Genomic DNA, 15203 nt, shown 5'->3' with positions numbered 1-15203 from the left:
GCAAGAGTGCCTAAATCGAGAAGCGCTCTGAAATTGAGGTTGTGGGCGTTGTCAGTGCAGAAAATGTGGTTGGTGGACACAGGCCCTTATTCTAATATAAAACACTTTAACTTATATTTGTAAGTAAAATGTTGACTATTGTCAATTTTTAAAAAGTACTTTGCACGTCCATATCAAGAACTATTTCTTATTTTTCACAACACTTAGAGGAAGAGGAGGAGAGGAGCAAGTCCATTTGAAGTCACAAAAATAACTTCCAAAAATGTTTTTGGGGCACAACAAATCAGTGCTACATCAGTTAACACACTGTAAGTCTAGTAGCTAGTCTAGTTACATTGTGTCAATAAATGCATTTTTGCATGTCACAGTGTGTGGGGGTTTGTTTAAAAATCAATATTGTAAAAACGGGCTTAATCCTCTTTATCTTCCCCTGCTCGCTTCCTCCTCTTCCTCCTTTGCAGCCATCCTCATCGCCCACCTGAAGCTCTCCACCTCTGAGCTTCGTCAGGTCTTGATGAACATGGCGACTGACAGGCTGGAGCCGGCTCACATCAAGCAGCTGCTGCTCTACGCTCCCGACGAAGAGGAGGTCAAACAGTACGAGCAGTTCGACGATGACCCGGCCAAACTGAGCGAGCCCGACCAATTCATTTTCCAGGTAGGAATGCAAAATAAACTCCAAAAGTAAAGAATACTTGAAAAGCAGGATTGAAGGATATGAGATAATGAGCCCTTTGTGTCTCTCAGATGCTGATGGTACCTGAGTATAAAACCCGTCTGCGGAGCCTCCACTTTAAGGCAACCCTGCAGGAGAGGACAGAGGAGATGAAGGTTGCATTTGACTACATCTACAAAGCTTCAGTGGAGCTGAGGAGCAGCAAGAAACTGGCTAAAATCCTAGAGGTAAACATTCACAGCAGAAAAACTAATGTGAAGCAACAAGCCTGTATGGAAAAAGTGGTTAATACGAGCTTTCTTTGCCCACAGTTTGTTCTGGCGATGGGGAATTACCTGAACAACGGGCAGCCAAAGAGCAACAGAACGACCAGCTTTAAGATCAACTTCCTGACTGAGGTGCAGCATTGACATGTGTTCAAGCTTTCTCATTCTCATCTGTGTTTTGTTTTTTAGTCATCCATTTTTCCTTGTGTACTTTGCAGCTAAGCACGACCAAAACAGTGGATGGGAAATCCACCTTCCTCCACATTCTGGCCAAGTCTCTGTGCCAACACTTCCCCGAGCTGCTCAACTTTTCCAGAGACCTGACAACAGTGCCGCTGGCTGCCAAGGGTACGATGACGAGCTGCAGCAGAGCTCTGAAAGTCTAATTTCCTTCCTGAAAAATCATTTAGTAGCAGAATGTAGTTCTACATCTTTACAGTACACTGGGGTCTGCATGCAGGGTTGTGGTTCAGTCATTTAATTTAGTGTTTATGCTGTGTTTATTTAAATAGCTCTTATATAACTCTGTCACCTTAACAACTAGACAATAATGACTGCAGTTCATTTCACGGTGTAAAACATTACTCAGACTCCCTCAGACAGACCGGATCTGTTTTACATTTAATACCATATCAACCTGTTAGATAACAGCAGCATTTTTTGATGACTCATTATTCAATACCTACATGTCGCTTGTTCAGTGAACCAGAAGGTGATCACAGCAGAGCTGAGTGATCTTCACTCCACCATCCAGGACATCAGGACGGCCTGTCTGAAGATCCCGCCCACCTCTGAGGACCACTTTGCCTCCGTCATGAGTGTATGGACACTGTTTTTCTTTTATCAAAATTAAATGTCAAACACAGAAATGTGTGCTTTTAAATTGTATTAAAGCTCCTGTAGGGAATTTTGAACTAGTTATGAAACAGGCTGAATTTAATATTGATGCCTCTCTGTGACAAACAAAAGCTACCAAGACCACCAGGAAGAAGATTTACTGTTCCTAGTTAGCTTTTTTTAATACCTGAAACCACTGCTGCAGGGTAGGTGTCTGACGAAGTGATCAACAACACGCTGCTGACACAGCCTTTTTAAAATGTCATGGCTAGTATTCACAGCGAGTGATTCCTATGAATGTTAAAAGATAGCAAGATGAGATTCTTCTCTAGAAACCATACATATACATATACAGGCCAAAAACAGCAAAGAGACCAGATGTACTGCTTTGTCCACAAGGAACGCCAAAATCAACACAGACCTAAGGTTCCTCACAGGAGCTTTAAATGTGAATATATTTGAGTTATTTGAGTTGAGAATTTGAGTCATGAAGAGATTAGTTTGACTTTCTGGACCACATTATTCAATTTTATCTCTTCTCTGTTACCAAACCTGTAAGCTTAAACAACTGCAGTCAAGGGTCGCTCATGCAACTTGCTGAACTGGAAATCCAACATAAACATTCCCAAACCCTGACTTTAGCCACCAATGTGTACCGAGTGGCAACCCCCAATGTTGAAAATTAAGCCAATGTGGTAGTGCAACAAACTGCAGTTCCTCAAGTGTCCACTTGGCTCACCGCAAAAGCAAACAAATCCCCTTTAGCACCCGTGTTAAAGTGCTACAAACAATGGTTATGGTCTGAATAGCAATTTTTATTTGTTCACACACAATGTATGGGGAGATCTTTTTTTATAACTCATCTAACTTGATGAAACTGAGAGTGAGGCATATATTTACATAGTAAGGGGCGCGGCTGAGTTGTCTGAGAGGAAGGCTTGTTTTAGCTGTCTGCCAGGAGCCAAAAGACCAGTGGGAGATGTTTAATAAAGTCTATCGTGTGAACTACATTTCCCATAATGTAACTTGCAGATTTTCTCTGCGTTGTCAATTAATGACAAGAAGAAGCTCCTACATTAACAGCCCAATATTTATACTGCATGTTTCAACTTATATAGAATAAATGAGCCATCCACGTTCCTTTCCCTTGAATTAAATACATAAACTATACTTGTTTTGGTGTGTTGCATATGGCAGATTGCATATCATACACTTTAGATTTCCAAGTATTTAAAAAAGAATGTATGATATACTGTACGAACCTGTTTTCAGTAGCCTATAGGATACCATAACACGATAGGTACAGTGTATAAAAATATACAGGAGCGAGAGGAGCAGAGCATAAGCACTAATCAAATGACCGTGGCGAAAAAAAGATTAATAGTAAAATGGGTCGCCAATAATCTTGGGCAACCATTAATATAACAAGGTGTGCAGCCCAGGTATACATATATGTGTAGGTAACACTGGATGTTCATTACCACAGTAATAGTCACCATATTGCAGACACTCGAGCCTGATGTGTTGACAGCTTCTAGTGGGCCCTAGAAAAAATGATGGACTGTATCTGAACCACATGCTGCCTGTTTAATGGGTGTGGCCTCCAACTTCTCTACATCTGTAGTTTGTAACAGAGGCAGTGTGTGTGTGTGTGTGTGTGTGTGTGTGTGTGTGTGTGTGTGTGTGTGTGTGTGTGTGTGTGTGTGTGTGTGTGTGTGTGTGTGTGTGTGTGTGTGTGTGTGTGTGTGTGGAGGAAGCTGATAAATTATATCAAGTATTAAAGCCACAGACTCTAAACATGTCTTATGACAGACTGATCAGTACTCCTTATGCAGAGTGAACTGATTTTGACACTCGAATGAACACCTCCTGTGACTTTCTGCACCCACAGAGTTTCTTGGAGAACAGCCACCCTTCAATCCAGTCTCTGGAGTCCCTGCAGACCAGAACCATGGAGGAGTTCTCCAAGGTGGCATCCTACTTTGGAGAGGACAGCAAGTCCACCAAAACAGAAGCCTTCTTTGCCATCTTTGCAGACTTCGTGTCCAAGTTTGAGGTGAGTGAAAGCAGCGCGGCTCTCTTTAACTATGTGAACAGAACCAGCTGGGATGAATTTGTCTTGTTCCTGAAGGTGTGCGGCTCAGCTTTTTTGTCCTATGCAGCAGGTGTTTGACGGATTCACACCTCCAAAACAATTAGGTGTTCTGCTGACAGCAGCCTGCAGCTAGGAAGTGATTAAGCTGCAAAGTGCTGCTGTCTTTGGAATAACCAAAATATGCTGTGCAGATGAAAAATGAAAATGTCAAATGAGCACAAGTGAGATGACATCATTGTTTTTTTCTTGCAGAGAGCTCTCAGTGAGACCCAGACTCCTGAAAACCCCAGAAGCCCCAGACTGTCTTCCCCTCTGGCCTGGTAGAAGCAAGGATATGTTGTGCGGTGTATGTCAGGCCAAACTGACGAGGCCGGTCAGCTCCATTTTCACTCTGCTCTCCACAACCAAAGTGCCAAGATCACACACAGACACTCAGCCCCACGGGAACAGAGAGCACGTCACTTAAAGCAGGAAAGAAACCACTCTGTATCTCTCTGTAGAGAATAACTGATGTTAACGAGTGTCCTGTGTGCAGCGTCGCTGTTATTTCAGGTGCTGGAGGAGCAGGAACATTCAGGTGTCCAACAGTCATCAGGATCTCACTGCACACTGACTACTCACACCAGTCTGAACATTATTTACATCTCTTTTTAACACTCATTATTTCGTCAGTAGGAAAAGACACATAAGTGACACCACCAATATTTATTCAACTGTTCCACTGTGTCTTGTTACGCCACTAAAATGAGATGTAAGTACTTCAAACTACTGGTCTGAATATTTACTGATTATCTGCTATGTTTAATAAATGATTATGTATAGATTATATTTTCTATCAGATCATATTTAAAAAACTGTAAAGATAAAGCATAGATGTAGACTGACGACAGAAAGCACAAGTGTAGTTCAAAGTGTAGTTAAGTTTAGAGTCAGGCCGGACCGCTCAGAGTGTTTGATCGCACAGAGTTAATCTCACTGCCTCCCATACAGCATGGTCTGATTAGATAAGTGATAATGTATAGTGAACAGGTGGTTAATTTAGAATCCCAATGCAAAGTAACTGTCATTATTTCCTGATTTGTAAGACCATCCTAAGACGGGAGCTAACATTTTTGCCACAGTGTCAACAGGCAGAGGTGAAATGTGCCAGCCTTCTTTCACAGGAATGATGTTGATGTGATGTGTGTGTGATCACGTTGACCCTGGCATTGCTTTTGCTGTTGGGATTTTGACCTATCAGAATCAAGTATTTCACACAGCTGCACAGTCCAAATTACTGATCTAAACTTGCAGGTGTGGCACATTTCTTGTAATTCACCCAAACCCACTTCTCTTTCAGACACATCCCATCTGTTGTTACTGATAATGAATGTCTAGTGATTCTATTGAGGCCAAATAAGGTCATTTAGGGTTTCAATTTTTTAAACAAACGAAAACCAAAAGGAGAATTTGTAGAACTACTGTAGTCTTGATTCAAAATTAAAATGAAAGTATTGATTTAATATTTGAACACTTTATAGGAATCAAAATATTTGATGTCCTCTCTTTTTAGAGTGTGGTCAGTTTTGAGTTTTGTCATTCCAGAGTCCTTTTTTTCATAGTTCAAGTTGTTTGTGTGTTTATTCATCTTATTTTTACTTTTGTTATATTTTTTTGTAACTTTTTTAATGTAACAAGACAAAACAAACACAATCAAACAGGGGCTCAGACATGTGAAATGAAATAAAATAAAATTGATAATAAAATGAATAAAACAAACACGTAAATAAATTAATAGAAAACACGTAAAGAAATTTTTAGTTGAAAAATAATTTTAAATGACAAAATAAACAAAGAGAAGTAATAAAAATAAATAGAAATAGATATATATATACAAACAAACACACATGCACACACATGCATACGTATAGTATTTATTCATCTTATGCATTAATCATTCATTGATTTTTCCCGTCATGTTAGTAAAGCCAAGCAACATAACATTTTTTTCTATTTTAATTTTTAAACCTTGTGAGAAATAATTAACAAATTGAAAAAAATTTGGATCTAACAGAACATTAAGAAACCAACATATCGTCCCTGTCAGGCAGAAGCCTTGTATCTTCAAATCTTCTACTTTCCAACAAGTAAAAAAACAACATTATGTTTTTCACATTACTCAACACGGCATGAGAGTCACCCACAAGCTTGGTTTAATACTTTTCATCTGTTCAATTTTAGACATGCATTAAAAAGAAATCAATAGCACTGATTAATGCAAAAAAAAAAAAAATGATGAAATATAGAGATACAAGGTTTCTGCCTGTCAGAGGTGATATTCAAATAGCAAGAAGTATAAAAATACTTAAAATTATTTGGTAAGTGATCTCTAAAATTATATTTATCGTATTAAGTTATGCGGCAAGTTGCTGAATTATTTTTTTCCCTTTCTTGTCCTTCATATTTTTCAGCCTTACCTGTTGCTGGAAGTTGACAATAAAACGTTCCCACAGATACAACTCATATTTTCATCTTGCTGCTTGTGAACCAGCAGGTGCTCATGGGTGATTTGGTTTCATCTCACTGTCAAAATGTTTTTTAAATCAAATTTGAAACTCGAGCCTTCAAATGATCATGACACTGTCACAGAAATCTTTCCCATCAGGCCTGTTTGCTGCACATCAACTGAGATGCTTATTAAACAGGCTTGAGGTTTTTTTTTTTTCCTCCTCCTCATTCATCCAACATCAACATTATGATTCTATTGCCTGTTATGACTCCACAAAGTCAATCACACTCTTTTATTTGCAAAACATCCTTCAGAAAACAATATTGCACCTTTTTACAGCGAGGTAACGCCGACTACATCAGCACATGGAGAGATTTGGCTCTAAAATCATCTGTTTTGAAGCGAGTGTGGGTGGAATTGCAAATGTTCATTATTGGTGTCTTCTCGTCAGCGCAGAGAGATAAAAGGCTGCTGAAACGTGAAAACAGGCTGAGCTGGTGCTGGCAGAGAAGACGACTAATAGTTCTGCACTTTGTTGAGTATTTCCAGAGTGTTGTGAACGCAGCTTTGTTCAAATACGTGGGTGGCTGCTGAATGAATGAACCTCAAGTGCATGTAGAAAACAACATCCTACTGTATATGGTCATTTCCTGCTTTTCTGGTCGTCATGGTGATCTGATGACTCACCGACAGTACAGTAGCTGTGTTGTATTTATGTTGATGGACTATTGTTGATATTGTAAATTGACTGTTTTTGCTATGCACATGCCGTATGCTTGTCCATCCTCCATGTCCGGGTTTCTTTTCTTATTCTCGAGTGTCATCAGGAAATTCTTGTTTTCTTCCTTCTTTCTGCGCAGCTTCCGTCAGCCGACTATGATCTGTAAAAATGCAACCCTAGCTGCTCTTAGTGCAGTAACAGTGTTTCTCGTCTGAATCAGTTGCATGTTGGTGCAGTAAGTGTATGAAAATGTGCAGCTGGTAGCATCTCCCCTCCCTGGATATTTAAGTTAAAAAGAAATGCATTTATGTTAGTCTCATTAGGTTTATTTATTGGTTGCTTAAAGGTTCCCTTTTATAACTGTTTTATATGTTTGTTTCTGGGAACCCGCTCATGTTTTGTGATTGTTTGACTTTTCTGTTTTGTTCAATGCTCTCAAATGGAGGATTTGTTTTTAATCGATAAAAATATCATGCTTGAAAGTAAAAACTTCTGACTTATCTTTGTCTCTTTGTGTGTGATCTCTAATGTGTGTGTTTTATCTTATAACTATAAGTAATCCCTTTGTCTTTATAATTTTATTCAGGTCTGATTTCACAGATTGTTCCATAGATCAGAATATCTCAACAGCTTACATGGCTTATCATCAAATTTTGAACAACCTAATCCTAAATAAATGTAATCAAATGTCACAATCAGCTCAAAATGATAATTTGGCTGCTGGTTTGTGACCTTAGCTGTGATTTATGTCATACACACAAGCACATATTTTCATATTGTGTGCAATATACAGAACATTGAAACTAGGACATTTCATTGTTTTCATAAAATCATACGCCTGTTTTTTTTCAATGCCAGCAACATGTTTCAAAAAGTCGGGACATCTGTAACAAAAGAATGGAAAAGTTGTTAAATATGCTAAATATAAATCTAAATGTTAAATATAAATCTAATTGTTCAACGATAAATCTAAATGTTAAATCTAAATGTTAAATGTTGCTCTGAGATCCTAAATATTTAGCTGATATCCAAATTCACACTGTGACATATCAGCTAAATATTTAGGATCGCAGAGCAACATTTAACATTTAGATTTACATTCAACATTAAGATTTATTGTTGAACATTTATATTTAACATTTAACATTTAGATTTAGATTTAACATTTAGATTTAGATTTAGCATGTGGATTTAACAATGATTTCATTGTTTTCGTAAAATATGCACGTTTTTTTTTATGCCAGCAACATGTTTCAAAAGCGTCGGGACATCTGTAACAAACGACTGGAAAAGATGTGAGATAGTAGAATAAAACACCTGATGAATTTAAGGCTCCGAATAGAACTGGGAATTTCAACGTCTACATAATCTGTAGATTACAATACAAGATTTTGAGACTCTTAAGAAATAGTATTGGATGATCAACTGATTAAAAGCAGACATGGCTCTGTAGTGGAAATCACTGCAGGGGCTCAGAACACATTAATAGACCACATCCAGAAATGCCACTGCCTTCTCTGGGCTCAAGCCTGTTTAATATATGGTGAGGTGAAGAGGAAAACTGGCCTGTGGTCTGACAAATCAAATTTGACATTCTTTTTGGAAATCATGGACACCAGCCAGCCTCCCTGATGGCATGGGTAACCTACATTTTTTGAAGGCACTAGTAATAGTGAACGATACACAAAGGTTTTGGAGCAACATGCTGGCTTATCTGGCAAGACAATGCTAAGCCACATTCTTCACGTGTTACAACAGCACAGCTCCATAGTAGAAGCAGCCTTGACTTGCCAGCCAGTGAAACGTTCATCACATTATAAAGCATAAAATATAAATCAATCAGACTTTATTTATAGAGTGCTTTTCATACAATGACATTGTATGACAAAGTGCTGTACAAGAAAAACAACTTAAAATAGAATAGATTAAGAAAAAGATCCCAGCCCCAGCCCCGACCCCAAACCCACCCCACAATCCTAAGGTTAACAACACAATATGCAACAATAGTAATAAAAACAATACAAATTAAATAAATAAATAAAAAATCTAAATAATTTGCTGAACAAACTGAGGAAACGCTCTGATGATATCTTAATGAGGAAACACTGGAGGTAAAATAAGATGTTAAAACTCAAAACAGGAAATTAAAATCACCAAAGTAAAATACATTTCTAAGATAATAAAAGACTAAAATATTAAACCATTAAAAGAAAATAAGATGTGAGACTTAAAATAAATAGATAAGTAAATAAATAAATAATAAAGTAGAATAAAAGTGACTAAATTTGAAATAGATAATAAATAAATAAATAGATAAAACTATTAAGAATAAAAATAAAACTTAGTTAAAAGCAAGACTAAAAAGGTAGGTATTGAGTTTGTCTTTAAAAATATTTATGCTCTGGGCAGCCCTCAGATCCTCAGGCAGGGTGTTCCACAGGCGTGGGCCGTAAAATATGACAAAGGAGACCCAAAATGTTCAGCAGCTTAATTCCTATGTCAAGAAGAAATGTGAAAACACTACACTTTCAAAATCACAGCAATTGGTCTCCTCATTATAATAATAATAATAATAATAATAATAATAATAATAATAATAATAATAATAATAATAATAATTCATAGGATTTATATAGTGCTTTTCTTAAAACTCAAAGTCACTTTACATAAGATAAAAATAAAAATAAAACAGGTAAATAAAACAGAACAAGGTGGGGTGGGGTTAGAGGTCATGTGTTGTATGCTTTTTTGAACAGGAAGGCCTTGAGGTGGTTTTTGAATGATTGAAGTGAGTCAGAGTTGCGGATGTGTGGAGGGAGAGAGTTCCAAAGAGTGGGGCAGCGATGGGAAAGGCTCTGTCCCCCAAGGTGCGGTGCTTGGACTTGGTGATGGGGACAGGAGGTTGGCATCTGATTATCTGAGGCATCGAGATGGGGAGTGGCGTTTGAGGAGATCGGTCAGGTATGAGGGGGCGAGGTTATTGAGGGCTTTGTAGGTGATGAGCAGGATCTTGAAGTGGATTTGGTGCAGTATGGGGAGCCAGTTACCAAGTGTTTTAAAGGAAGAGGTGATAACAGAGTGGTAATCATTATCCTGCTGCAACTTTTTTGAGATGTGATGCTGGCATCAAAATGGTCATATCATTTTTCAATTTTAATGAAAAGTCTGTTTCAACATTTGATGCTGTCTTTGTGCTGTTTTCAATTAAGTGTTGGGTTTCAATGTTTTGCAAATCATTACTTTCTTTTTTAACTGACATTTTACAGAGTGTCCCAACTTGATTTGGAAATGGGGTGTGCGTGCTAAGTGTTAGCATGTTCAGCACTGTGCCTGTAAGCATGCACACAGGTTAGCTAACTTGTCATACATTGTTTACAAATAAACAAAAGTGAACAGACCATCCTTTAGGACTTAAATAGAGCCCATTTGTTATAACGGAGCACTCCGCTGAGCTGGACAGGCTCAGCATGGACATGTTTTTGATGGCCGGTTTGTGTCAAATCAGGACATTCATTTTGAAGACATCTTATATAAGATGCTATTAAGTTTCCTTATGGGAAATGAAGGATCAGGATTGTTGAACCAGCTTGTTCTATCTTTACATGTTAAACTGAAGGCTTAACGGGAATAAGACCATTTAATCATCCTGGGCCTGATACTGATGACATTACAGTTTTACATTACATTGCTTAAACACGATTTTGAAAACAGGGCCCACTTTGTCAAAACTCTACACACAGTTCACACAACCACACACACAAGTAGCAGAACACCTCAGATCCTTTGCAAAATGAAACACTCTTATGAAAACTATACACTAATTTATCAAAACCATATTTTGTTACCGTATGAAACACACATTTCATATGACTTCATTCTGTTTGAACCAGTTACACACTGCTGCTGCTAACCTAAAACACTTTTAGCAACTCTACTTCTCAGTGATAAGAGTACTGTAAGTGAAGTACAGAGAAAGTGCAAATACACAATAAATTCACCAACACTACGCAAGACCAATGCTACAGACTGATGAAAATATCATTTATTTCTCTCTATATAACCAAATCAGTCAAAATGTCAACATGGAGAATCACAATAAAACATGTCCCAGTTTTCATGCTACTACAGTGACGGCATAACACTGTAAGCTCAGCAAATTACAGACAAACGTAAAATACTGGATCCAGTTGAAGACAGGTGAACTCACCTGCTGCATTTGTATAGTGCTTAAACCTGATTGGTGTGTCTACAATTAAGCAATCATGTGTTTGTGCACCTGATGGCTGTGTTTAACCAACTGGCTCATAGGTGAGGTCATGTGACAGTCAGTGCTTTGGAATTGAAAGAAGTGACATCATGATATACTTCTGTGTCTAATGTATAGAAGTGTGTTTAGTGCAAATCACTGTATGTATTGTTTTGCAAAAAGTGTGAGGCTGACATTGTGCTTATAGTGGTGCAGATCTGGGCCGATGTTTTTCTCCTTGAGTGTAAGGTTTTGATAATTGTGTAATACTTTTGATTTTAGTGTTTATGTAGTCGTAAAAAACTGTAATGCACCTTCAAAATAAGAGCCCTGACTTCTACACATTCATAATTTTTATCTGTAGAAAGAAATACAAACCATGAGACCATTTCAATAGTTCTTCATATACTTTATTTTCTTTGGAAAGGGGGTATAACCAAGCATTCATATAACATGTCTTCAGCTCACCAGACAGCATACATACAAAACTATGGAGCTTAAAAATGCAGCATTATCACTTCTAGTTTAATGGCATTTGTTCATCTTAAAGAGTCCTGAAACATCAAGCTCTCTTCAAACACAGGGATAAGGCAGCAAGGTACAGGAGCAAAGAGAGAAAGGAGGGGATCATAACGCTGGATTGTCTCTGAAAAACAAAACAAAACTCGTTTTCAGGGAAACTGCAGCATCCCAGACTTTCTCCATTGGTACCATGTTTAAGTTCTCTGGGAACCAAACTGCATCATAACTGAGGCAAAAAAAGCATAGCTTACAAAGGAGAATCAATTTGAGTCATCTTTTGACCTTGCAACAGTCTAACACCACTTCACTACTGAGGCTCCACAGCGCTGTGTGCTCTCAGCTCAGTGGGGAAAGACTGAAAAATCCTCCAAAACCAAGTTGAATGGGAAACCGCTCGTTGGCCTGTGCTCAAGTGCAACATCAGCTGTTTGTGAGTCTTTCTGTTGGGCTGCTCAGAATTGTCCTTTCACTACATTCACTCAAACACAGCCTCTTTTTTTTTGCATTGAATCTACTGGAAATGAGCGGGAAAACAAACATTGATGGAAAGGCAAAAATACTGACTGACCAGGATGAGACGGCGGCTCACCGTGTTGCACCTGCTCATAAAACCCAAAGAAATCAAGCAAAACACATTTAAATACACAACCTCTGAACCATACAAGTACGCTGTGCCCCTTCTGTCGCCCTGATACACACGTGTTGCCAAGACAGCTTCTTGGAAATACTGTAATACAAGGAGCCAAGTATATCCTCCGTACAGTAAATATAGAACGCTTATTAGGCGGTTCTGGCAGGAACCGATAAGGCATGATTTACATTTAAAGACTGCATTTATTCTGTCAAGCCACAGGGAATGTGTTTCTGAAATCGGTAAATAAATACAGGAGTGAGAGGAGGAAAAAAGGAGGATGGGGTTACTGAAGAAAAATAAAAGATCAAGTGTTTGACGACTGGAAACCTGCAGTCACCGGCGACACTTTGAGCAACAGTTTTGGTTTCTATTTCTACCGTCTGACCTTTGCCCCTCCCCCATGTGAAGTAAAAAAAAAAACCTCTCTCTCTTTTTAACGCTCATCCTAAGATTGTTTTTGACTTCAGAAGAAACAGAGAAACACCACCCACAAAGTTCCAAACGAGTCTCATCTGTCCATGTTTTTGGCCTTCACGCCCGCTCACTGTGCCGTGCTTCTGTGCACTCACCGTGCCTCTGTGGCCCTCTGCTGTTCGCTGCTTGATTGTCTGGAGCTTCATGTCAAAGGGAGCACAGTGTGAAGATGGAGGCTGCAGATGGTGCGTGATGCAGTGTAGAGAGGCTTTTTGTCACACCTGGCAGCATCATGGAGGTCACGCAGACTCTCTGAGAGAGCTACAAAAAAACAGCGAGGCAGGAAGTGAGAGCTGAAGAAGATTGTGGGAGTGTGTCTGTTTTTAAAAGAGGAGCAGAGTTGATTTGCTTCATGATCAGGTCTGATATTACAGATTTGTCTGGCGGTCGTTTTTTTGAGTGAACATTTGGTCTCTAGAGTCTCTCAGAAAGTGTAAGTTTAGATCTTAAAGTTCTTTATTTCGCCTGAAAAACTTCTCATCGATCACCAAAATAATCCCTCATAAGGCTTGAATTAGGATTAGTGCTTGTTATGAAACATAAATATTAAATCTATCATGTAATCTGATTTTTGCTTTAACCTTGAATACACTAAATTAAGTCTTGTAGTAGTCACTGCTACAATTGCTGGCCACATACATTAGCTAGAATGCAAGGAACAGTTCAAGTTTTTTGAAGAGGGGCTGTAAAGAGGTGCAGTTATGGATATTTTTAAGACGTGAGCAACAGCGAAAGTATCCATAAATACTGCGCACACTTTAACTGAAATATTGTTTACATGCAGGACTCTTTTAGTGTCTCTCTTGACCACTTCTGCAGCGCTAATTAGCTTAGCTCTAAACCTCCATCATGGCTGCCAGGGAGACTCATGACATCACACTAAAAATCCTTCAAACGTCCTGGACTGGCCGAAACAGGAATAGACTACATGAGCTACATGAGCTGTGTGTATGGTAGGAGGATGCAGTGAAATAGAGGAGGTGACAGGGGCCAGAGCGTGATGGGTGTCGTCTCCTTATAGGACGGTGCTCTCAGAGTCCAGGTCTAAGTCTTTGAGAGGAAGCAGGGTGGAGGAGGGGGATATCGCTGGCTGCTGCTCGACAGCGAGCTCAGGGACAAAAGCTCGACTCAGGCCTTTGAAAGACATCGCCGGGTCTGCAGAGTGAAATGAGAGATGAGGAGGAATTAGAAGTCATGGTGCAAACTTTAAAAAAGGATACATGAAGTCAGACTAGTATGCCTTCAGATAAAAATCCTATGACGACTACTTGTGTTAATAGGTGGTAAAAATATGTGTCATGCATGCAGGACTTCACAAACAACACTGCTTAAATACCCCACAAACACATAAACCATCAAAACACACGTACAAACAACAGCCCTAAACACAAACATGTGCAGCTTCATCCTGGAGTCAGTAAACAGTCAAAGCGGCTGCCACAATGCCATTCAATGCAGCTCTGTCAGTTTTTCCATAAGCTTACAGAGCAGCAGGAGCTCAGCAGACTCAGCGACTACTGCAGCTCTGTCAGTGAGTGTGTGAGCAGCAGGGGGCAGTGTTCACCAGGAAACTGTGAGCAGCAGGCAGGGGACGTGAAAGTGGGATGGAAAAAGTGAAATCTGAAGAAGAGTGAACTACTTTAGAATTTAGTGTGAGTACTTGTTTGTGTTTGGGTGCATTGGATCAAAAAGGTGAGTTAGAAATCTTGATGAGTGGCAGAGTGAAGATGATTACGTGCTGGGAACATCAGTGACGAAGCACAAAAACATGCAAGTGATAAACAGATATCAGAGGCAACATTCTTGATACAAGGACTCTATATATGTAACTACAAACACAACAAACAGTACTGAATGTCACAGATTGAAAATAAAAAAAACTACAGTTTCAGACACGGGACAACAGTTTGTATATCAGATCTGTAAGTTAAAGATGGTGTGAGTCATGATATGAAATCTGAGTGACGGTGGGATTACGTGATGAATGGTCGCCCTGATGGATGATGTGTCACTGTCGTCCTGTCACCTGAGTGAAGTTTTATATATATATTTAGCATAATCCTGACTAAAACAACCAGATATTTACCTCAACATTCATGTTTTTGTTCTTCAATGAAATAATTGATTGTTCAATAAAATATTTAACACTTGATAAAGTTCTACTTACAAATAATCTGTTTTAATTGTATTATTTTGGATGGATGTCTGCTCATAACAAAACAAATATTTATGCTTGGATATGAT

General features: G+C 38.8%; 2 protein-coding genes across 7 annotated transcripts in view; one reads left to right on the top strand and one right to left on the bottom strand.

Annotated features, from left to right (window-relative positions):
• The window catches only part of grid2ipb (glutamate receptor, ionotropic, delta 2 (Grid2) interacting protein, b), a 54631-nt gene extending 48485 nt beyond the window's left edge, over positions 1-6146 (top strand). Inside the window, 7 exon segments of the mRNA XM_034708065.1 lie at positions 462-658; positions 748-903; positions 988-1074; positions 1161-1290; positions 1644-1762; positions 3671-3835; positions 4127-6146. Coding sequence (XP_034563956.1) covers positions 462-658; positions 748-903; positions 988-1074; positions 1161-1290; positions 1644-1762; positions 3671-3835; positions 4127-4198 — 926 coding nt within the window. The 3' untranslated portion in view covers positions 4199-6146.
• A 5571-nt stretch (positions 6147-11717) lies between these two features.
• The window catches only part of arhgap17a (Rho GTPase activating protein 17a), a 43978-nt gene continuing 40492 nt past the window's right edge, over positions 11718-15203 (bottom strand). For 4 of the 6 annotated variants that reach the window (XM_034707712.1, XM_034707713.1, XM_034707717.1 and 1 more), the window contains one exon: positions 11718-14114. In XM_034707712.1, coding sequence (XP_034563603.1) covers positions 13975-14114 — 140 coding nt within the window. In that variant the 3' untranslated portion in view covers positions 11718-13974. The remainder of the gene's footprint in view (positions 14115-15203) is intronic. The other 2 variants (XM_034707714.1, XM_034707715.1) reach the window with 2 other exon arrangements.

This window comes from Notolabrus celidotus, chromosome 18 (assembly GCF_009762535.1).
Source record: "Notolabrus celidotus isolate fNotCel1 chromosome 18, fNotCel1.pri, whole genome shotgun sequence".
In the NCBI taxonomy this organism is placed as follows: Eukaryota; Metazoa; Chordata; class Actinopteri; order Labriformes; family Labridae; genus Notolabrus; species Notolabrus celidotus.
The sequence above is the reverse complement of the archived record's forward strand: the minus strand, read 5'-3'. Positions and strand labels throughout refer to the sequence as shown.